Here is a 24,075-nt window from a genome sequence, read left to right on the forward strand (position 1 = left end):
CACTCATACAAAGAAACTAGAAATGTTATGGGAGTTGTGACTAAACTATGAATGTGAATAATTTTCTTATCACTGAGATATTGGGATGGTTTGAAATGGAATGTACCTCTGTTCTTTGAAATGGAATGTACCTCTGTTCTGCTACTAGTGCAAAACAATGCCTTTTATGTGAATTAGAAAAGACTGTCCTTTCGTTAAGACACTTTACTGCCAACAGTCATAAAACTGTGGTTGTTAGCAATACTGACTGTACTAATGTAAATGGAATCCTTGAGTTGTGCACAATTATGTTCTCTCATAATTCCTTATTCTGTTATCTTCTTTTCCTATATCTGTCTTAAATAAATCTACAACATCAGAGCTATGGTTCTCTTTAAGAGAAACAAAAAGGGCCCTCAATACAATTCCCAATAACACAAAATGACAGTTAAAGAGATCATACATGTGCCATTAATAGCAACAATAATCATGATAAAACTTCAATACTGATCTTAATTCTCACTTAAGTCTATCTCATTTGTCTGATTCTGAGACCATTAATATATGAGCCTCGCTCTTTCAAATATAAATGGTAATTTTAAACTGACATTATACAGAAAACTTAAAATTCACAGTGAGAATAGACAGGCAATGCTGATACGCTTGACAATACTAGCTGATGATTGGAAAACAAAATAACTGGACATCATCTTTTCAATTCCAAACTTTTCGGATAAAGTATGTGCATAGGATCATGACAGCTTTCACAGAAAACCAGAGCTGAAAGTTGAGCACTTCCAATATCCAAAAATGTATTAGCTGCATCAGAAAATCATTATCCCAGAAGTCAAGGCCAATAAATATTCTTCTTAATTGTGCAGAGAGGAATACATTAAGCCGTACCATCAGATTACATCGCCAAATATTAAGGTTATTTAAAATCTTTATAATTCCACAAATTCATGGTGAATAGAACCTCTAAAATTCAAGAATTAAAATTTACAAAAATAAATACCACTCTGACACTCAAGGGACATCTTCACTTTAAGGCCTTTATCACAAATCTGAATCTTTATTGTTCTGAAATAAATGTTATCAACATAAAACAAAAACTCCAATATTCAGTCTCAGAAGAGGTGTGGCACAAAGGCCCATCACATGTAACAAGAAAACTTCCTTAAAAAAAGAAAAAAGAGAAAAAGTACTATGAGAAGTCTTTCATATGAATAAAAATGCACCCTTGGAGTTTTTTTCCTCAGCTCATTAGCTTGTATGCATGTAGGAATCAAAAGGTTTGCATTTTCTTCACAATAGTTCTTGCTATGATATTTGACGGACTTTTTGCCACTCAACAAATTCATCAAGAAGAACAGGCCCTAGAAATAAAGATACAATTTTTGTTAGAATGAGCTCTGTGATAACAAGGAACTGATCCTTCCCTTTTTCAAGTGTTTTGGTTCCAACCTCCCTCTTCTACTTAATAGTGCTGCCTTAGCTTTTTCTTTTTTTACATAAGGGACTTTTTTCACAATTGATATCTGTAGCACTTCCTTCTCAAGGATTGTGTTTCATGAACTCTATAATAACTAAATCAGTGTTAACCTCGCCCTTTTCCAACTGCTCAGAGAATTTGCCATTTAATTATTTAAAAATCTAAACATTGTTACAAGTAGCATTTCTATGCTACCTCAGCAAGAAGTATATAAGCTTGTTGAAAGGGTAGCCATACTACAGACTTATATGGTTCCAGTAACAGGACCTGGAATAAATCTGCATACAAAGTAAGTGCCTAATAAACACCCGATCTAAGAACTATTCTAAAAAGACATTTTTATAACACAGGGGGTTCAAACTCATTTACACTCAGAAGCCAACCAGGGAGGCAATGGAAACGAGCTCAGTGTTTACTTTATTAAAACTAGGAAAACTCACTGCCACTCTTTTTCTGAAAATGCACAATCCTATGGTAGTCTCTATTTTTCTCTTGCTTTTCAAAGATTATAAGATAAATAGCAAATAAACACAATCATAAATGGCAACTGAAAAGCAACCTAGTTGTTGGCATAGCAAGAAAAATGGAAAGCAAATCCAACATAAGCCACTACTTGGCTCTAGCCACTGATTCCTATGAAAGTTTTGTCAGATTTTAGAAAAAGTTTTCAAGTAAATATCATAAGCTTTTTCTATTATAGCTGATATTTTGCTTTCCTAGCTTTTAAAATCATAACTGTACTTTTCTTCAATAGAAAAATGCCAAAAAGGCAGAATGAAGCAGAATTTTAGCTTCTAGATACAAAAATTACAACTTAAATTAAGCTTTATAATGCTGTTAGTGAGAAATTAAAAATATTTCATTTATCAGCATAGATTTTATAATACTGCTCAACCTAAACTCTCTGCCTACCTTCTACACCTGCCTCCTCCCACATGGTTAAATACTAAAAATTACTGCTACAAAGTTAAAATCGTTTATGGTAATGCTACACAAATGCATATTCTCATTTAGTAGTTTAAAAATTTTACTTTCACAGGAAAACATTATACTTACAAGCACCATCTTCATCGTAGTTACTAAGATCAGCATTGACTGTTCTGCTGAATTCTAATACATTGTACCACTGATCTTTATTCATAACCCGATACTTTGATTGCTGAAGAAAATAATATAAACATTTGGATTATAGAACATGCATTATTTATTAGGAGTTAACTCAATAAATCTAGTTATAATATCTTTTGTAATTTGTTTTTTTCTAAAACATTTATTGTGTTCTTTTAGATTGTGTTTTTAAATCCTCAGGGCCTGGCTTGTGTTACAAGACAGTGGTCGGCAAATTCATTAGTTAATAGAGCCAAATATCAACAGTAGAACAATTGAAATTTCTTTTGAGAGTCAAATTTTTTAAACTTAAATTTCTTCTAACGCCACTTCTTCAAAATAGACTTGCCCAGGCCATGGTATTTTGTGGAAGAGCCACACTCAAGGGGCCAAAGAGCCTCAGTTTGCCGACCACTGTAATAGGTGGTTAGGGCATCAGCCTGAGCACCACAGGGTTACAGGTTCAATTTCCAGTCAAGGGCACATACCTGGGTTGCAGGTTTGATCCCTGGCCCCAGTCAGGGATGTGTAGGAGGTAGCCAATTGATGTGTCTCTCTCACTTCAATGTTTTTCCTTCCTTCCTTTTTTCCTCCCTCCCTCCCTCCCTCCTTCCTTCCCTCACTCCTTCCTTCCCTCCCTCCCTCCCTCCCTCCCTCCTTCCCTCGCTTGCTAAAAATCAATGGAAAAAATATGCTTGGGTGAGGATTTACAAAAAAAAGAGAGATCACCAACTTACTTTTCCCTTATTTTTCTTTCATTTTTGAAGAATACAAGCACATCAGGGTACTGATGTTTATCTATGCATATACTTGTGTAACCACAAATGAGATCAAGTATACAACATTTTCTACAACCATTAAGTTCCCTTGTGTGGCTTTCCCTACTAACTTATTTCTTTGCATGAGATTTATTAAGTCACATTCTGAAGTTGGCACCTTTGGAGGCAGTGGAAAGGCATGAGTTCAAGTCTCACTTCTGCCACTTATAAGTGACCTTAGAAAATTATGTATCTTAGAAGACACCTCCTTATTTGTTAATGGGGGTAAAATGTAATTCAAAATGGTATAACAAAGATTATAAAAGAGCCCTAGCCGGTGTGGCTCAATTGGTAGGAGCATCATCCCATATACCAAAAGGTGGTGGGTTTGATTCCCAGCAAGGACACATGCCTGGATTGTGGGTTCCATCCCTGGTGAGTATGTGTTCAGGAGACAATGGATCAATGTTTCTCTCTCTTTTTCTCTCAAATTAAAAATAAATAAGCAAATAAATTAAGTAAATAAATAAAAATATTTAAAAAGATAGTATAGGAAGCACCCTCCACTGGATAACAAGTGTTTGAAAATATTTAGTTCTTTCAGTTCCCTTTATAGGTGAGTATTCTTATATTTAGTTATTTTTATATTTGCCAAAACTACTGACAGGAGGGAGATTGATTCCATCAAAAACATCAACTTTATTAAGCTTAAAGATTTTATGTATGTAAAAAACCAATTCATATAAGGCCTTTTTATACTATTATTTAACACAAGTTTTAAACAAAACTACTTTGGGGAACTTGCTATGATAAACAATTAGCTTCTTGAGAAATTATTTTCAAAGCAAAAGCAGAAGGATCTATATTTCAAGGAATGGCGAGAACCATATATAAAACAAAACAAACAAAAAAAAACACACTAAAATTGAACAGGCACAAAAACAGAAAAGCAAAGAAAGCAATGAAAAAAAGAATAGTATCTTCTTAAAACACTTCCTATCGTAGATACTATGATAAACCTTCTAATAGAATACTTTCTTCATAAATTCAGCATACATTTTTAGTAATCAGCACATTTCAGTATACCATTATATCCACTCTCATATTTATGGACATCAAATATTAAAAGCTTTATTTGAATTTTTTAAATTGAGCCTAAATGAAAAGTTGTATTACTATACTTGGTTCTTATGTGGATTTTAGTCTAAGACCCTGTATAACAGAAAGAAACCTGATTTAGAAGCTTGAGATTATGCACTAATATCAATTTTCTCCTGCCAAAGTCTGAAGACTGTGATAAAATTATTTCTTGAAGGTTTATTTTTTAATGGAGAGTAGGAGTAAAATAATTATGTACAGAATATATTATGAACATGAATTTGGGTCTAAAAAAGACAGTAGATATGTAAACATTTTAACAAATTTTCTACTAAAGCAGATATTTTTACAAGTATATATTAAAAATCTATTTGTTTTTCCCCAATTAAAGGTATGTTTTTCAATAAGATTAAAATTTAAAATAATATTTTAAAAACAAAACAAACAAACATACCTCCAGGTATTGGTAAAATACTGAAAATAGTGGCCATGTCCTTCCAAGCAGAAGAGCTAACATAGATTTAGCAGTATCAATGTCAAGGCTTCTCTGATCTTTATCCTAAAATATATAAGTAAAAATATTTTTCCTAAGTGTGAAGTCAAGATTAAAAAAAATATTAGAATTACAAAAGATGGATATTGCACTTACCCTTGCAAAATCAAAGGCATATCTGTAGATATTCTTAAACGAAGAAATGTCATTCAACTGTGAGCGCAAAAAGTCAAATTTGCTCTGTAATTTTTCTGTGCAGTCACACCTTAAATTTAAAAAAATCAAATAGATTATGTAATAAAGAAAAGTAAATTAAAAAGCACCTTTAGAAGGTCTAAAGAATGCATGAAGAAAAAAAGTAAGAGCAATACAATATGAAGTTAATAACTTAGGTTTACAATTCTCTGATTCAAAATTTACTATAGCAAACAAACAACCCTGTTGCCTTGTATCTACCAATGCAATAAGAGCACACACACACACACCTGGAAACCAATAACAGTTCAATTCAAGTAACATTTCTTTAAAAAAAAAAAAAAAAAACTCAATAAAATTACAATTGTCTCTTAGAGAGAGTGTATTAAAATGTGCTTTTACAACATAAAGTTAGCAAATGGCAAAACAAATGAAATTAGTTAGGCTTCTGTCACATATTTCACCGGAAATTTCTTAGGCACCATTTGGTTAGAAATTAGCCATGAGTGGTTTCAAAAGTTGAAGACATTACATTGAGGAAATTAATACATTATGTTAGTGGTTCAGTCATAAATTTAGATTCCTAAAATTTTAATCAACAAAAAATTGAGGAACATCAGTGGCAGCACCTGCAGTACATAACAAATGTTAATTTGTTTTGATAACAAATGAACATCAAATGCAGTACATATATATGCAAAAGATGCAAAAGTTATGTTATTTCTAAAAATGAGATATTAAATATAAAAAGCTAAATAATTTTTTGAATGCTCAAAAATCTTTATTGACTTTGATTTTTGCTGGGTTGATATATTCCACTATTTTGCAAGAAATAAGGAGACAAAGCCTTTCACAATTGGCCCAAATTTCCTGTTACATCACCTGGCAGGTCCCAACATCTGTATTGTGCTCTAGATATATTTCACTTATCATTCCCAAATGCCACAGCTATGCTTCAGTACACATTATTTCCCTCTACTTGATACCTTTCCAACATTTTCACTAAATATTCATCAATACCCTACTCATATTTTGCCATATCTTAGAGACCTGACTTCCTTCAATCAAACTAGTTGTGCCTTCTATTGTGACCCAGAGTAATTCCACTCAAAACTGAAATTTTAGTACTCATCATATATATAGACAGGTAGTATTCTCATATTAACTAAGACTTTCACTACAGTAAATCAATAAGGTGATATGGTAAGTTATAATTCTGTTAAGGTAGATATATTTTAAATAAACTTATATGTTGCTTAAATTTTGCATTCCTAGAATAAGCCAAAGTTGATCGTGTTACCACTTAATACATTGCTATTTTTTTTTTTTGCTATATTCCTAAGTGAGACTTGCTTACAAATTTCATTTTAACATTCTCCTTGATACTTTGATAACAAACTTATAACTTAAGCCTCAGAAAATAAAATGAGTATTATTACCCTTTTTTTCTGTTTTCTGAAAAAGTTTATTGAACACTGGAAAACAGCATTTGTTCAAACTAAGGTGAAAAACAACGTGGGCCTTTTCACTCTTCAGTGAATGCCCTTGACTGGAATCAAACCCAGGACCTTTCAGTCCACAGGCCGATGCTCTATCCACTGAGCCAAACCGGTTTTGGCTATTTACTAAAATGTTCAGTGTATATTATGATATACATAGTTTGGCCTTCTCTTTGATTTTCCTGACCATCTTGCAAGAATTTCTTAATTCTCTCAATTTTAGCATTGCTTTTTATTTTACTAATATCTGAACATCTTCTCATCTCTTTTTGCTTCTTTCATTGGGTTCTTTTTCTAAATTCTTAAATTAGATATGAGCTCATTTGCTTTCAGGCCTTTTCTCTCTTAAGGCTATAGATTTCCCTCTAAGTATATATTTAGCTTCAGCCACAGTTTTGATAAGTACCATTGCTTTGATTATTCATTTGTAAATGACACCTTGCTGAGTGATTTCAGAAGAGTGGAATAAAAAAGTCTTATTAGAATAGATTTAAGAGAGAATAAGAGAAGAACTGGAGGAAGTAAGTATAGACAAATAATTTCAGAGAGTTTGATTCTAAAAGGGGACTGAGAAAAGAAGAACTAACTAGGGTGAAATTGAGAGGTTGGGGAAGAGGGCAAAGGTAAGCATAAGGTTTTGCTTTAAAAAAATAAATAAATACGCCGGGACTGGTTTGGCTCAATGGATAGAGCGTCGGCTTGGGGACTGAAGGGCCCCGGGTTCGATTCTGGTCAAGGGCATGTACCTTGGTTGCGGGCATATCCCCAGTAGGGGGTGTGCAGGAGGCAGCTGATCGATGACTCTCTCTCATTGATGTTTCGAACTCTCTATCTCTCTCCCTTCCACTCTGTACAAAAATCAATAAAATATATTAAAATAAATAAATTAATTAATTAATTAAAATTAAAATTAAAATTAAAAAATTAAAATATATATATATATATATGAATGAAATAACTTCCACTTCCAGCAAGGTGAAATAAATGTGCTTTTCTTTATCTATCCTAACTAAAAGTAACAGATGTTATATATAAAAACAAGCATAAGATGTTTGAGGAACACTATAATAATGAGTTCCCTTTCTGCCTCATGTATCCAAAACTTGGAACTAGAGTCAGCAAACCAAAAATGCCAATGGGCAGACAAAAAGCAACAACAAATAAAAATACACATACACACACACACACACACACACACACACACGTTTTCCCTCTAGCTAAACAAAAAGGAGCCTAGCAAAGCAAAAACCTTTTAGGGGGAAAAAAAACCCCACAAAAACCAACACATTGTTTTTCAGTCAAACATCATAGTAAAGTATGGCTCAAGCCCCACCAATGCCAGCAAAGACTGAATGGTCCACCCTCACTCAACTCCTGCAGTGCCAATGGAAACCACACGGGTAACATGAACTTGTACTCCTGCCAGGTAATTAGGAGCAGCCAATCCTCCTCTGCCCTTGGGTCAGAGTCAGGGCTTTCACCATCACTACAGGAGCAAGGCCACTGCCCTCGCAGTGTGACTGGGGACTTTGTGGGGTAAAGAAGGTATCAGTGAAGCCCTAGTGGTGACCTGGAACTCTCAGGCCTGCCAACACTAATGAGGCCCTTCCTTCTCAGCTGTCAATGGAGCAAGAGTAGGGAACTTCAATTTCGATCTGCACCTGGAAGTAGTAAGGCAGTGGTCCCCACTTCTGCCGAAGTGTGTTAAAGGAAGCTAGCTAAAACTGAGAGTTTAAATAAGATCCAGAGTTTCATGAGTATAATAGTAAACATTTCCAGGTTTCAATAAAAATGCTTCAATAATCAATTGTGAACACAATAAGACAACTGAAAATAGAAAGCCTCAGCAAAGAAATTAAAAGAAAATAATATGTTAAAAAGAAGCAAATGGTAATTTTTAATTGTAAAATATAGGACAGACTTAAGCCCTTTACATAAAATATTAAAATTAGAAGACAGGAATGGACAGAATTCATTAACACACACACACACACACACACACACACACACACACACACAACTATATGCTATCTAGAAAAAAGAAACTGACTTCAAATATAACAACATAGGCTGATTGTTTCTCTCTTTCTCCCTCTGACTCTTCCCCTCCTTCCTCCTTTCCACTCTCTCCTTCTCTGAAGATCAACGGAAAAAAAAGGTTCAGTAACTTGCTGAAAGTCACATGAACCTTTTTCAGTCTGTTTCCTCATTTTAAATCAATAACACTAATAGACAATCCACAGATTAAATGAACATATATGTGTTAAATGCCTAACACAGTTCTGGGCACAATATACTCCTTTTGAGGCAAAAATCACCTCTTCAGGGTGACTCACTCTCCAAACTATTTCATACTATTCCTAATGGCATATCTAAATCTTGAGCAGAGAAAGATTCTAATATAATAACTGGCAATTAATGTTTTTTTATTGGAAGAGTGAAAAGAATAAGAGCACAAACTTCCACATTTGTTATCAATATCACACTGTAAACGAACCTAGCAATACCAGTGAACACAATCCTTACATTTAATCTAGTCCAAAAACAGACTCAGTAGTTAATATCAATACCTCATAACTTGGAAAGCTTAGAAATAAATGTTTCCCCTGAACTAAAAAGAAATAATGCATAATTATGTCATGTAAAGCAAAGATAGTTTTATTGAATAAAAACAAAACACAGATTTTAAGAAACTCTAGCACAATATGTTACCCCTCTCCAAAACTATTGCAATTAAAATGAGTGGAAATGGATTTAAATTTCAACATTAGGACTTGAAAATTGACTTCCTGAATACAGATATCTTGCTTTTCAAAAGTTTTCATATGAGAAAAGTTTTCCACTCTACTAAGGTATGCCAGAACAAAAATTTGCAAGTATCCTTAGAATCTTGAATCCAAGAATGTAAGAAAGAGCTTCCACGACCCATATGCAATATTTTGGGTGTAGCAACATTTGTGCATCTTAATGGGGAAAGATCCACAGCTTACATAAAGTTCAAGAGTCATTAAAGCCAACAGCTGTGTTTAAAACTATCCCCAAAATGATTCCTGTGCTCAAAAATTTCTAATGGTTTCCCAATATCCATACATACGCTTTAAACTCTCAACATGTTAGCCAAAGCCCTCCAAAGTGTAGCCATTATTATCCCAACTATCTGGAATTTAAACCTATTCTATTTTCTTTGTGTACCATTTGACTATAACTAACCAGACTACTTCCCCCTCAAACATATACTTTGCTTACTCAAAGCTCTGATCACAATTGCCGCTGCAGAAACATTTTCCTAAATCCTTAACCATTAAAATCCTAATCATTCTTCAGGGTCCAGTTCAAATGTCACACCTATAAAGATTTTCCTGTCTATTCAGCTAAAATTAACCTATGAGCAGCTGTACTTCCACAGTATTTTGTATCTTTAATCTAGAACTTGTTACATTTCACCTATATTTATGGTTATAGTATTACTAGAGGCCCGGTGAACAAAATTCGTGTACGGGGTGGGGGGTGTCCCTCTCCGATCTGGGACCCCTCGAGGGATGTTAAACTGCAGTTGGACATCCCTCTCACAATCCAGAACTGCTGGCTCCCAACTGCTTGTCTGCCTGTCTTCCTGATTGCCCCAAACCGCTTCTGCCTGCCAGCCTGATCACCCCCTAACCATTCCCATGCCAGGCTGATTGATGTCTAACTGCTCCCCTGCCAGCCTGTTTGCCCCCAACTTCCCTCCTCTGTTGGCCTGGCCACCCTTAACTGCCCTCCCCTGCAAGGTTGATCGCCTCCAACTGCCCTCCCTTGCAGGCCTGGTCCCTCCCAATTGCCCTTCCCTGCTGGCCATCTTATGGTGACCATCTTGTGTCCACATGGGGCAGGATCTTTGACCTCATGGGGCAGCCATCTTGTGTGTTGGAGTGATGGTCAATCTGCATATTACTCTTTTATTAGGATAGAGGCCTGGTGCATGGGTGGGGGCCATGTGGTTTGCCCTAAAGGGTGTCCCAGATCAGGGTGGCGGCTCCCTTGGGGTGTGGGGCGGCCTGGGTGAGGGGCCTGTGGTGGTTTGCAGGCCTGGCCACATACCCCAGAGACCCAAGCAGAGGCCCTGGTATCTGGAATTTATTTACCTTCTGCAATTGAAACTTTGTATCCTTGAGTGGAGGCCTAGGCCAGCTATGGCAGGCGCAAAGCTTGGCTTTTGTTGCCGGGGAACCCAAGCCTCTCAACTACTCTCTGTGGCTGGGGTTAATTTGCATATTACCCTTTATTAGGTAGGATAATATCTTCTTTGCCCTATTAGAATTTAACTAGCAGGCAAGAGCCATGTTTTATGCCTCACGGAAATCACCAGTAAGTGATACAGTACTTTATATAATATTGATGTTTAAACATCTACTAAATTAAATCCAACTTGGAGAAATTTAGATATTAGACAATGATAAAAACTATATATAGCAAAATACCTAGAAACAATATGATAATTATATCCCCTAAAACTTAAAAAATGGCCATTCTAATATCTACAATAATAAAAGCATAACACACTAATTAGACTGGACATCTTTCTGGACAACCTTCTGTACGAAGATAGGGCTGAGGGAAGCCGGGATCCAGCTGCCTGCTGGTGGCTGGAAGGTAGCCGGAATCCTGGAGGGAAACCAGTGCTGGCAGCCGGGGGAAGGAAGGCCTATTCTTGCACAAATTTTGTGCATCTGGCCTCGACTCTATACTAAAAATAGCCTAGGTGGTCATCACACCCTGACACCATGATGCCCTCAAGCTGTCACAGATGGCTGCATAGAAAGGGGCCTGGTGGCTGCTACGCAGCAAAGCCGGGGGGTCCCGTGGCTCCACGCAGCACAGAGGAGGCCAGTCCTGGCGTCTCCACTGCCTCTTGCTGAGGAGGCGGGTTGCAGCAGAGTTGCCACCATCTCCCAGTGGGGGCGGGTCCCGGCTTCTGCTCTGTGCAGCTTCCGCTGGGGTTCCTGTGGCCCCGCGTCTGCCACAGAGGCGGGACCCCTGACTCTAGCCTACCTCTTTGGGGCAATCAATCCATCGAAGAGCCCCAAATGGGTGGGCGGAGCCTACCTCTTTGGAGCAATGGATCCCAGGGCTCCCGCACTATGAGAGGGCACAGGACAGGCTGGGGGACTACCCTACCCCCGGAGCGCACAAATTTTGTGCACCAGGCCTCCAGTTTAATATGCAAATTGACCGAACAGCAGAACGACCTTCTGGATGGAGGCAGTCGGGGCTGGGAGGGTGGGAGGTAGGTAGGAGGCAGTTGGAGGGAGGGGGGGATCAGGAGAGTGGGAGGTGGTCAGGAAGTAGCCCATGTTGGGATGCTGTGAAGGCAAAAGTTATACACAGATTTTTTACTGCACAGGGATTGATGCTCCTAACCCCTATGATATTCAAAGGTCAATGGCAGAAAACCCTATTTTCAGTCAAGTGTGCTTGCCTAATTTGAATAGCTTCAAGACTATACAGCAAAGGGTTCTAGGCTAATGGACAGGAAATACTGAGTGAAACAGAAACATCTAATTCAATGTTAAGTGCTATATAATTGCTTTTATTTTGTACTAGAGGCTTGGTGCACGAAATTCATGCAGGGTAGGATCCTTAGGCCTGGCCTCTCCGCCTCCTCCTTTCCTCGCTCCCTCAGTGCCCCACCAACTCTGGTGGTCATCTGCCATGTTCTATACCGCCCCTTGGTGATCAGCTGACATCATAGCAAGAAATCAAACTCCTGCTCTCCCAGTCGAACTCCCGAGTGGATTATTTGCATATTAGCCTTTCATATATATAGAAGATAGCTGTGAACTGCCTATAAGAAAGATGTGCTAATAAAAAAGTATGTTCATGCCCTAACCAGTTTAGCTCAGTGGATAAGAGTCCCAGGTTCAATTCCAGTCAAGGGCATGTACCTTGGTTGCAGGCACTTCCCCGGTAGGGGGTGCACAGGAGGCAGCTGATTGATGTTTCTCTTTCATTGATGTTTCTAACTCTCTCTCCCTCTCTCCTCCTCTCTGTAAAAAAATCAATAAAATATATATATATTTTAAATGTTTATGGGTTAGTCAATTTCTATCCTTGGACACAAGGGCATATGTTGCTAATTATTCCAGAGTATATATTAGAAATACTTTGTGTTACACATTTGTTTTATACAAAGGCAATATATATCAAGCTATGCAAAAATGAATTAAAAACTTTTTGGTTTAAAAATATAGAATATTCAAAGTAGTAGTATACAAAAAAAAATAAGACTAGTAAGAAAAGCAGTTACAATGATAAATAAAATGTGTTATAATTAATAAGCCACGATTCAACTGATACATTTCAATGAAACAGACTGACTTATGTAAAAACTAGTTTATGTTCTTTGCATACTCTTTTGTATACGTATTTTATCTTTCTCCATAAAGCTAATTAAAAGTGGGAAATAAGTCAAAACATTTCAAATTCAACATTATTTTAATATGGCACGTTATGACATCTAGATAAATTGCAAAATTTAGTTTGGTTGTAAATACTATGATTTAAAAAGTTAATAATGGCCTTCTGTTTTAAAAAGAATGCTAATAGATATACAAAAGAATGTCCAAATGAAAGTACAGTATGATAGACTGGTAATGCTGAAATTTAAATTCTAGGTCCTTACTCTGCCACAAATGAGCTATTTACACTTTAGCAAATATTTACCTGAGTCTCAGACTCTTGTTATCACCTACACCTAACCTAATGGAAGTGAGAGGGTTGATTTCATGCTCTACTAGAAGCCCAGTGCACAAAATTCATGCAGGAGTGGTAGGGAGAGTCCCTCAGCCCGGCTTGCCCCTCTCACAGTCTGGGAGTCCTCAGGGGATGTTCTATAGATAGCTTAGGCTGCTCCCATAAGCCAAAGTCTAGCCTCCCTCTGCGAGAAGCAACCAGGCCCATCAGGGGAAGGCACTGCCCCATCACCTTGGCTCGGCTGTCTGCCCCCGCATCGGCTTTGTCCAGGAGAACATTTGGCTGTCTGGTCTAATTAGCATATTATGCTTTTATTATTATAGATTATTACATATTCTAGATATTAGGATTTGGTTCACATGAGCAAGGTTTTTTATCTAAATATAATCTGTATGTAAATACTGGTTAATGTGTTAATAAAAGCATAATTGGAAGAGAAAACCATATGGCTAACAAGTACCCCAGTTTGTGGCTCAAAGATATTGTAAGTTAATGATTCCTCTATTTTAGAATGTTGATAGTTAGCAATATATGCATTAACATTAGAAGCATGATATAAAATTACCATGTAATTCCTAACTGATTCTGAAACAAAGTCTACTTTACTTTGGAAAGACAAAATCAAATTATTTTTATAAAGAAACAATTTTATAGCTTATGACAGTGTTCCAAAGGCAGCATCCTAATACTACTTATAATGGCTACAGGCTGTACAGGAGCCATACAGCATTTCTACTTTTGTTCTTCATGAGATTCACTTGGCAAAAAATAATTGAGAGTGCTATACAACTCTTGTCTTCAAATTTCATCTTTAGATCAAGTATAAAATTGATGAGGAAAGAGAGGAGGCCTCAGAGCTTAGAACTGCCAAAACAGCAAACTCTGTACATAGATTTCTATATTCGGAGGAAATATTTTATTGCTCAAACAACCTGTAAGTAAATAACTTTCATCATGGACCTCTAATTCACCTAAAAAAAAGAGTCAGTGAATTTATATAGGACTGCACTAAGGTTCTTTAAAAGACAATATGAAAAATGGGGTTACTGTTCATTTTGCCAAAACATAGTATACATTTTGTCAATCCTAAACTGATTATTATAGATCAAACCAATTTGATTACATGTGAAACTTCTGAAAATTGCAAAGCACAAAATATCAATTAAGATCTTCAAATAGCCCATCAAATTTGTTTTTTAAAAAAATATCTTACTGTAATGAAGTCATGCCCTTTAACCATTCTTCCTTGGTAAAAAATCCCATGCTTTCAGCCTCCAATTTCCACGCTAAAACTAACATAATAATCTGGAAAGAACAGAACATAAAGGATAGGGGAAAAGTCAGCATAGAGATAATCATGTCTATATTTATCATGGAGAGCATTTTTATACAACTATTTCCTTCCTTCAAATATTAAAGAGTACAACCTCTGGATTTATTATCTATAAAGAAACTTAGATGAGACCAATTTCTTAAAAAGTTCTAACAGTTTCTGAAGGTAGAATAACCCTCACTCTATTACAAATGGCACTTATATCAAGAAAGAAAACTTGGGCCCAAATCAAATTGATTAAAAATATACTAAGTAAAAATTTATAATAAACATGAAGAAGCAAAATCTTCACATAAGATTAAGGTGTCCAAATTTTTAGAAATTTATGAATATGCTATCCCCCACTTATATTCCATTCTACTTAGAAAAAACACATACATTTTCAGGTTCAACACCAATGTCTTCACAAAATTTTTCCATTCCTTCTGGCCCTACAACTTCATCAGGACCTTCAAAGACAAAAATAATTTATATAGTTATTGTTATAATTTAAAATCAATATAAAACATAAGCCATTATTCTAAAGATATCTCTGAATATACCATAACATTTTTGGAAATATCCAATAAATTATTTTGAATTTTGACATATTTTTGATAAAGTAGTATAAACATTTGCTATAGAATTTATATTTTAATTTTTGAAATGCTCTTAAAATACATTACAAAATAAAAACATTAAAAATGAAGCAGCATCAATATCAATCACTAGTTTGTATAATACTATAACTTAAATCTATTTAAAAATTATTTACTGAGAGCTCTAAAGATAACTATTGTGCATAGATATAAAGTAACATAAGAAGGTTTAAGCTTCTTACTGTACTAGAATGTGCCAGTACCAATCCACAATTTCAGACAATCAGAAGAGAATGTTTAGTTACTAAAACAGAAGATCATTCACTATCCTTTTGAAATATTCCAAAATAAAATTTAACACTTTAATAAAAAGATACACATATTATAAAAATACGACTTAAGGGGATTACTACATTCCAACTCCAGAATATTTTCTTATCATCTTGGTTCTTGAATAGACAGTAAAGCAATAGTTAGGTAGGGACAAAAGTTTAATCCTTCAATTAATTTGTCTATCATTTGTTCAAAAATTGATACGTTTCTTATTTTTCTTCCTTAGCAACACTAAATGTAAGTCAATATACCAATTCCCATATTTTCTCATGTTAACAGATTCCTAAAATATAATAAAAAGATACTATATGACTGATTAACTTATATGTGGACTATAAATTAAAACAAAAACAAAAAACACATACTATTATACACAGTCAAGAAAAAAAACAAAAAAAAACACACACACACAAAAAATACCCAAACTCATATAGAGAACAAATTGGTGGTTGCCAAAGGTAGGCAAAATGGGTGAAAGTAGTCAAAGGCACAAACTTCCAGTTATAAAATAAGCCCTGGGATGTAATGTACAGCATAGTGGCTATAGTTAATATTACTGTATTGTATACTTGAAAGTCACTAAAAGTATAGATCTAAAAGTTCTCACCGCAAATAAATTTTTTGGTAACTATGTGGCGATAGATGTTAACTAGACTTATTTTGAGAATTATTTTGCAAAACATACATATATTCAATCATTACGTTGTACATAAAAGTAATGTCATATCTCAACTTTAAAAGGCTAACACAATATGAAATATGATAGAAATATGTTTGCCACACTTGATTTTTGAAAATATAGTCTTGCCAATACATGCTTGCTATTTCAGATGAGAACCATGCTGCTAAGATGATATGATTTTAATTAAAACACTTGCAAATTTTTTGGTCTAAACTTTTTTTGCTGTACAGCCCTAGCTGGTTTGGCTCAGCAGAAAGAGCATTGGCTTGATAACTGAGATGTCCTGGGTTCAATTCTGGTCAAGGGCACATACATCGGTTGCAGGATCCTGGCCCTGGTTGGGGTAGGCAGGAGGTAACCAATCGATGTCTCTCTCTCGTACCCATGTTTCTCTCTGTCTTTCCCTCTCCCTTCCACTCTCTCTAAGAATCAACAGGAAAAATATCCTTAGGTAAGGATTTTAAAAAAAGTAATGCATTTATTTATGCAGTAAGGTGTTAAAAAGATGAAGAGGGTGACAATTATAGGAAACTTTTCTTCCTAATATATATCTGGAGGACTTTTTTTTAACAAGATGTGTTAAGTAATTTAAAAAGCATACATCTTTATATAATAAAAGGCAAGTTTGCAAATTGACCAAACCGTGGAATGACCCATGGCTATGAGGCGCACTGACTACCAGGGGGCAGACGCTCAACACAGAAGCTGCCCACTGGTGGTCAGTGCACTACCACAGGGGGAGCGCCATTCAGCCAGAAACTGGGCTCACAACTGGCAAGCGCAGTGGCAGTGGCAGTGGCAGTGACAGGAACCTCTTCCGCCTCCACAGCAGCACTAAGGATGTGTGACTGATGGCTTAGGCCCACTTCCCGAGGGCCTAAGCAGTCAGTCAGACATCCCCCGAGGGCTCCTGGACTGCAAGAGAGCTGAAGGACACCCCTCCTTCTCGATGAGTGCACGAATTCCATGCACTGGGCCTCTAGTACACAATAAAGTTAATAAAAATATATCTGGCCCTAGCCAGTGGTTAGTGTCAGTCCTTGGATTAAAGGGTTGCAGATTCAATTCTGGTAAAGAGAAGATACCTCGTTTACACGCTTGATCCCTGGCCCAATGGGGACATGTGCAAGAGGTAATCAATTGATGTGTCTCTCTCATACTCGCATAATCAATGTCTCTCTCTCTCTCTCTCTCTCTCTCTCTCTCTCTCTCTCTCTCTCTCTCTCTCTCTCTCTCTCTCTCTCTCTCTCTCTCTCTCTCTCTCTCTCTCTCTCTCTTTCTCTCTCCTTCCCTCCCTCCCTCCTTTCCTTCCCCCCCTCCCTTCCACTCTAACAATCAATGAAAAAAATATCCTTGGGTGAAGATTAACAAAAATGTGACTCAGTGATTGAGTATCAAACTATAAACCAGGAGGTCCCAGGATTCCTGGTCAGGATACATGCTAGGGTTGCAGGCTCAATTCCTAGTAGGGGGCATGTAGGAGGTAGCTGATCAGTGATTCTCTCTCATTATTCATGTTTTTATCTCTTTATATGTATAGTTTTACTCTGAGGCGAGTGCTACAAGGAACCACCAGACGAAGGAATCGCTGAGCTAAAGCCAGCCATATATGTATAGTTCTAAATATAAACATATATTTAAAGACTAGAGACCTGATGCACAAAATTTGTGCAAGAGTAGGCATTCCTTCCCCTGACTGCCGGCATCGGCTTCCCTCTGGCACCTGGGACTAGGCTTCCCTCACAGTCCCAGCTTCGTCTAGAAGGTAGCCTGGAAGGATGTCCAGTCCAATTAGCATATTATGCTTTTATTATTATAGACATATATGTCTGAATATACATCCTTGTGGTTTGAAAGTAAACATCAGGTAAAAAATGTAACAGAAGAAAACAAAAGTATTTTAAGGCATGATAGGAATATAATTTAAATTTTTCTATGCAGCAAGAAAGCTGACTTGCTCTTGAAGCTGCCATCATTAGTAACTAGAAGAGACAGCTGAAGAGTTTGTAAAAGAAAATCAGTTACAATTATAAAATATAGTCTCTAAATACTGTGAAATCAGTGATTAAAATTCTATTAAAATCAAGTTAAATTGTTATACCAAGATATATAAGATACATATTAGTTCTTTTTGTATAAGGCTTTCCCAAAGTAATATAAATAGTAACAAGATCTAAATCTAACATAAGGTCTATACTCAGGTTCTTTTCCCAGATTGCATAATGTTAATTATTCTTCTTAAAACATACTCTTCCAATAAAACTACTCCCAGAGAGCTGAATTTAACTAACTTTAAAACAAAAACTAGATTTCTAATCAATTTAAAAAGCTATGGAAATGAACCAGTTAGGTACTTTACTAGGATTATGTAATCCTATCCCTAATTTTGATTCTTTATAAGACTTTAAACATGCCTTTCACTTGGCATGCCTTTTGTTTTGTAACAAGCCTAGTATGTTATTGAATCCTTGCTAATTAAATATCAGTCAAGATGAGGTCTTATGAAAGGGCAAAACCATCAGGCTTATCGAATATAATGTATTGATATTATGTTAATAAAATTACTGGTGAAATATTTTAATAACCATAAAGAAATGATTCTGACTACGTATGGAGGTATAAAATCATGTCAGCCATAGCAGATCAGGAAAAACACTATGCTAAATGAATGGCACAGCATCTTCTACATAGGAACTAGACTGGAACTGTACTGCAAACATACAACCAGTAAATCTGATGCTCTAATACTATTACTCATTTAATAATAACTAACATTTATTGAATTCTAATTATGTACCAGTTACTGGACTAAGAGCTTTACATGTGTTACCTCAATAGGCAATTACTGTTTCTATTTTAATAAGCAACACTCCCATTTTATGATGGAATAGTAATTGTTTATTGGACTAATAACTGGTTCCTCCTTGTCAATTGGTTCTCTGCCTATTATAGCCTCTAGAGAGGCCTTTCCTAATCACTCTATTTGAAAATCCAAAGTTCCTACTTTCTATCCCTGAACTTTCCCATATTACCTTTATAACCCTCCAAAATCTGTAATTATCTTGCCTACTTACCTATTTACTGTCTGACTTCCCACTAGAAGGCAAGTCCTCCCAAGGAAAAGGGCCTATCTTTACTTGTTCACTATTACAATACATTCCCAGCATGTAGAGAGGGCCTGATACACAAGTGCTCAAAAAATGTTTAATGAATGAATCATTCCATGAATGACAGAAGATAAGTTAACCTCAAGTGTACTTACTAATATTTTCTTTGCAATAGGAAAATTAGTTGCCACATATATATTTAAAAAGCAAACAAACATGAGATAGTAGTAGTAGATAAAAGCATAGGATCTATAATCAAAATGACCTAGGATTGCATTTTGGCTCATCAGTACATGACCTTAAGCAAATTACTTAATCTAAGCATTCAGTTTTCTCATCTGTAAAACAGGCTAACGTTGCATATTTAACAAAATGGTCACTAGGGAAAGCTATATAATCAACATAATTTTTGAAATAAAGATAGCAAGTATTATGCTATTATAAAAATGCTAGTATAGGAAATAAATGTTTAATTAGAGTCTTATGCTAAACAGGAAAGTCACTACAAGAGGTAAAACAAGTAAGCATGAAAGAAGAAAATGATCAAATAATTTTATAATATCTAGTAACCTTTATAAGTAAAATGAGTGACCTTTTGATTCTATATCATGCATACTAAAATGGCATTTTGAATAATGGGTCAACATTTTAAATGGAGGTCAGTAATCAAATGAATTTCCTTCATTTAATTTGGGTTAGTGGTTGTCTTGGGATGCCAGTAATAGCAGTTTTTCTGGTCTAGAAAGAATCTGTTCTGTTTCTAAACAATTTTTAAATTATGCTTTTGAGATCACTCAGCTGATCCCAAGAGTGAAGTTATTGTCCCCTACCCTGAGCCTAAACTTATATCTCAAGTTCAGAGTTCACTTGAAGCCTTAACTTGATTACTCTACATATAATACAATGACTGCATATACACTGCTTTATTAAACAAACACTCTGAGAATGATAATGATAAAAAGGGGGGGGGGGCCACAGGGAGGCAGGTAAGAGAAAGAAAAAAGGGGGGAGGGGCACTTTAAAACCAGTAGTTTCAAAAGACGGAAAAATTCTAATGGGAAAAAATTTTCATATACCGTATGCTTAAAAAGAATTTAGAATAGCTCAGCTGATATGGCTCAGTGGTTGAGTGTTGACCTATGAGTCAGGTCACGGTTCAATACCCAGTCAGGGCACATGCTTGAGTTGCAGGCACCATTCCTAGTAGCCGGCATGCAGGAGATTCTCTTTCATCATTGATGATTCTCTCTCCCTCTCCCTTCCCTCTCTGAAATCAATAAAAAATGTTTTGTTTTGTTTTTTAAAGTAGTAATAAATGGGAAACAAGTATTGTTTTTTATATATTTGCTTAACTCTTCAGCTTCATCCCTGGCTTTGACTTTCACACCACCCTAGGCCCAAAGCTTTATATCTAGTACCACTGCAGGATTTGGTTTGAATTAGCTTCCTCAAGAAGCCTTCCCTGATATTTCAAGGCCTGGGTTACATATTCCTCCTATAAAATTTCATAGTGCATCTTCCTAATATGACATTTATCACACTGTATTAATATCTTTCTGTTTATTTTTTTTCCATTTTGATCTTTCCTAGAAGTTAGTGGCTAAATAGCAATTATTAAAGGATATGTTGTGTGATGACATGTCTGAGTTTTAAATCTTTTACTATGGCTCCCAGAAGTTTCAGAAAATGTCAGTCTCTGGTTCAGAAAAATTTCGAAAGAATATTGAAAAGAAAAACAAAAATATGTATAATATAAATGTTTTATTACATACTTTGTTTTCCAGAATATCAACTCTATTTTCGCTAATGGATGTAAACCAGTAAGTAAATCTGTCTGTTTACAAATTGTATTTATAGAAAATGAGTTTCACCCTCTCACTAAATATATACTGAAGTATATATTTAAAGACAGCCTGAAATTCTTAGCCTACCCACAATTCTCAGTCTTGACCCTGATCCCAGCACACAGCACTAACGCACAGCAGGCCTGAAATAAATAGTTTGTTAAATGAATGAACACCCCAAAAAAATTTTAAAGCATGTGACTGATATCTTCTTATATTAATTTCATTACCTGCATACTCATAAAACCAAGCCAGGCACTTCTTGCTTGAAAAATGTTCCTCTCCACTTATTAGTCTAGCAGGGGGTTGGGATCTGCAATAGCTTAGAAAACACACAAATGCCTAAGAATTTTATAGTCTCAACTTGTAGTGAAAAGCTAAGTTCAATACCAACTATGTCAATTCAAACTATCAATAAATAAAGTATATTTTTTTACAGCTAGTGTAATGGGGAAAAAATAGAGTTAAGTATTTGCAATTTGATATAGTAGTCTATACATAAAAATGTATGGCTAACAAAACCCAAATGCTACTTTGCTCACTATTAAATTCCAAAAATATCAACAAAAACTAATTCCCCAGATTTCAAGACCACAGAAGTTCAATCTAATGGTCTCAATGCAGGACTAGTAGTTGGAAAGTATTAATCTTTATAATGATTCTTCTGAATTGCATGGAAACCATATTTTTGTATAATGGTTATACATTTGAAAACAAAACCTTACAAAGTATATTTTGATAATTAATTTGTCAATATTTCAAAATAAAACTATATATTTAGAGTTGCTTATCATCTAGCAAGTGATGTAGATATTTAAAGATAAAAGACGATTTAGGACCTAAGGATATAATTAAATTCTACACATTAAATTCTACACAAAAAAAAACCCATAAGGATAACATTAATACAAATAATTGGGCCAAAGCTATTTAATCTTATTTTTTTCTTTTTCCATAAAGTCATTTAAGGTTAGTAAGTTCATAAGTGGCCTCTAGGATATAATGAATTTCAGAGAACCTTTTCTTGAGGAGGTCAAATAGTTACACTACCACAATGACACAGAAATGCTATAATTTCTGCAACTGACTAATGTAAAATAGGGTACCATATTTAAAAGTTTAAGTTGATAGAGCAAAGTATCACTTGAGTTATAATGGCTGCTTAGCTTTTTTACATAATTACTTTAAATCATTTTGATACACTATATACTTAAGATACCTACAAGTTAAGAGTAATACAGAACTATTAGTAATTTGCATGTTCTGTAAAAATTGGCTAGTGGAGTAACCATGTCAAATTTTAGTATGAGTTACCAAGAAGGTATTAAAAAAAAACGTCATCTTTCACAGAAATAGCCCAAGAAATATACTTAGGCTCTGTTTTCCCAGCTTAATGAAGGAAAAAAACCGAACCAATCAGAAAAAGGTGCGGACTAAATAAGTTACCTACCTCATATTTTAAGCATAACTAAGGAGAATTCTATTATCGTTATCATCTCTCGCCTTTATAATGCTGGCTACAATCTTCTTTTAATGACAGCACCTGAAGTTGTCACATCAAGTGCCAACCACAGGTACAATCAGACACTCCATAAGAATTAAAAACCCCACTCCTCACACCTAAATGGCAATCATCTTCTGCATTATATAATGTTGCGGGGATGCCTCGATGACTATGTTACAATGGGATCAAAGAGCTACCACTTAACAGCTCTGCTTTGTTTTCCTTTTCCTTCAAGAGCATAGAGCACAATAGCTCTCAATTATTAATATTTATATTGGGAGCGAACAGCATCCTGGATGCCGGAAAACAAAACGCACGCAGGGGCTTCCCCATTTGGCACGCAGGGGGATTGGCGCAGGTGGAGGCACTGTACTTCCGGAAAGGGGGCTTCTGCTGTTACACAGCCTCCTGCTGGGGTCCTCCGGGTTAGCCCGCTACATCTGGAGGCCAACTGCAACGGTGGGGGGGAGGGGGGGGGAGGTCCCTTCCTATCATTCCCATGGCAGTTGGCAGGTCGAGATTTTTCCTGTTTTGCTCCTTTCTTCACTCTACAAAGAAATTCGAGACGTGACCCGCGGCGGATCAGTTTGGAGAGAAGGCGGAGGAGGGGTAAGACCGCGGGGGAGAGAGAAAGAGCGCAGTGTTACGTGCGCGCTCGTTTCCCACCCTCCGGGGCACGCAGGCTGCCGCGGGCCCGCTCCGCCGGTCCCGGAGCTCCCGCACCGGACACGAGGGGGTCCGGCGCAGGCTCGCGGCGATCGGCGCCCACCACGAAGATTTATCGGGGTTGGGGGGTGGGGAGGGAGGCCTCTGCCCAGCTCCAGCCGGGGAGACCCGACCCGCCTCCTTCTCCCCGGGCCGTCCAGCGTCCAGCCTGGGAGGGAAGGCTGAAGGGTGGGGAGGGGAGGTGGTACCTGGAGATTTTACACTTTTTGAGGCCTCCGTCTTCCGCTACTGCCGCTGCCACGCCGGGGGATTTTCTCTTCTTCTTCACCGGCATCTTCCGCCCTCCCCGGCAGGGCGGCCAGGGGAGCCGGGGGAGGGGGTCGCGGTCCGCCGCGGGCTCCTCGGCGCCGGCCCCCGGGTCCCAGAGACAGCAGCAGCAGGCGTAGTAGCAGAGTCTCCAGCCCGCGCCGCCGCCTCCCAGCCCGGCCGCGGGCCGCCCCCACGCCCCCTCCCGGGCTTCCTCCGCCCGGGGCAGCGGGTCCCTTCGCGCCGGTGGGCAATGCGGCTCGGCCACTCCGGGGAGGGAGAGCGCCGACTGCGCGGCACGGCCACCAGTCACAGACTCCGGGAGCAGGAGGCTCAGCCTGACCCGGATGCGCCTCGCCGGTGGCCGGA

General features: G+C 37.0%; 1 protein-coding gene across 4 annotated transcripts; it reads right to left on the bottom strand.

Annotated features, from left to right (window-relative positions):
• Positions 1-1,017: 1,017 nt before the first annotated feature.
• Positions 1,018-24,071, bottom strand: DCUN1D5 (defective in cullin neddylation 1 domain containing 5). Of its 4 annotated transcripts, XM_036426579.2 has the most exons (8): positions 23,649-24,071; positions 21,461-21,552; positions 15,065-15,135; positions 14,567-14,658; positions 5,084-5,192; positions 4,889-4,993; positions 2,528-2,630; positions 1,018-1,355 (listed from the first exon to the last, which is right to left on the bottom strand). In XM_036426579.2, the coding sequence occupies exons 1-8, from the start codon at positions 23,732-23,734 to the stop codon at positions 1,300-1,302; spliced, it is 714 nt and encodes a 237-aa protein (XP_036282472.1). In that variant the 5' UTR covers positions 23,735-24,071; the 3' UTR covers positions 1,018-1,299. The 4 variants fall into 4 exon arrangements, with proteins under 4 accessions (XP_036282472.1, XP_036282473.1, XP_036282474.1 ...); XM_036426580.2 differs by lacking the exon at positions 21,461-21,552 and having other exon boundaries at positions 23,649-23,784; XM_036426581.2 differs by lacking the exons at positions 14,567-14,658; positions 21,461-21,552 and having other exon boundaries at positions 23,649-23,720.
• Positions 24,072-24,075: the final 4 nt, after the last annotated feature.

Source organism: Pipistrellus kuhlii, unplaced genomic scaffold, assembly GCF_014108245.1.
Source record: "Pipistrellus kuhlii isolate mPipKuh1 unplaced genomic scaffold, mPipKuh1.p scaffold_m20_p_9, whole genome shotgun sequence".
In the NCBI taxonomy this organism is placed as follows: domain Eukaryota; kingdom Metazoa; phylum Chordata; class Mammalia; order Chiroptera; family Vespertilionidae; genus Pipistrellus; species Pipistrellus kuhlii.

Bases quoted from the DNA above. Each gene is read 5' to 3' on its own strand.
- DCUN1D5 (XM_036426579.2), bottom strand. From the start codon at position 23,734: ATGCCGGTGAAGAAGAAGAGAAAATCCCCCGGCGTGGCAGCGGCAGTA. The intron at 15,136-21,460 runs GTAATGAAATTA...TTGTCTTTGAAG, and splicing joins TTGGTTTTATGAGTATGCAG to GTCCTGATGAAGTTGTAGGG. The intron at 14,659-15,064 runs GTATGTGTTTTT...TGTTCTTTCCAG, and splicing joins TTGGTGTTGAACCTGAAAAT to ATTATTATGTTAGTTTTAGC.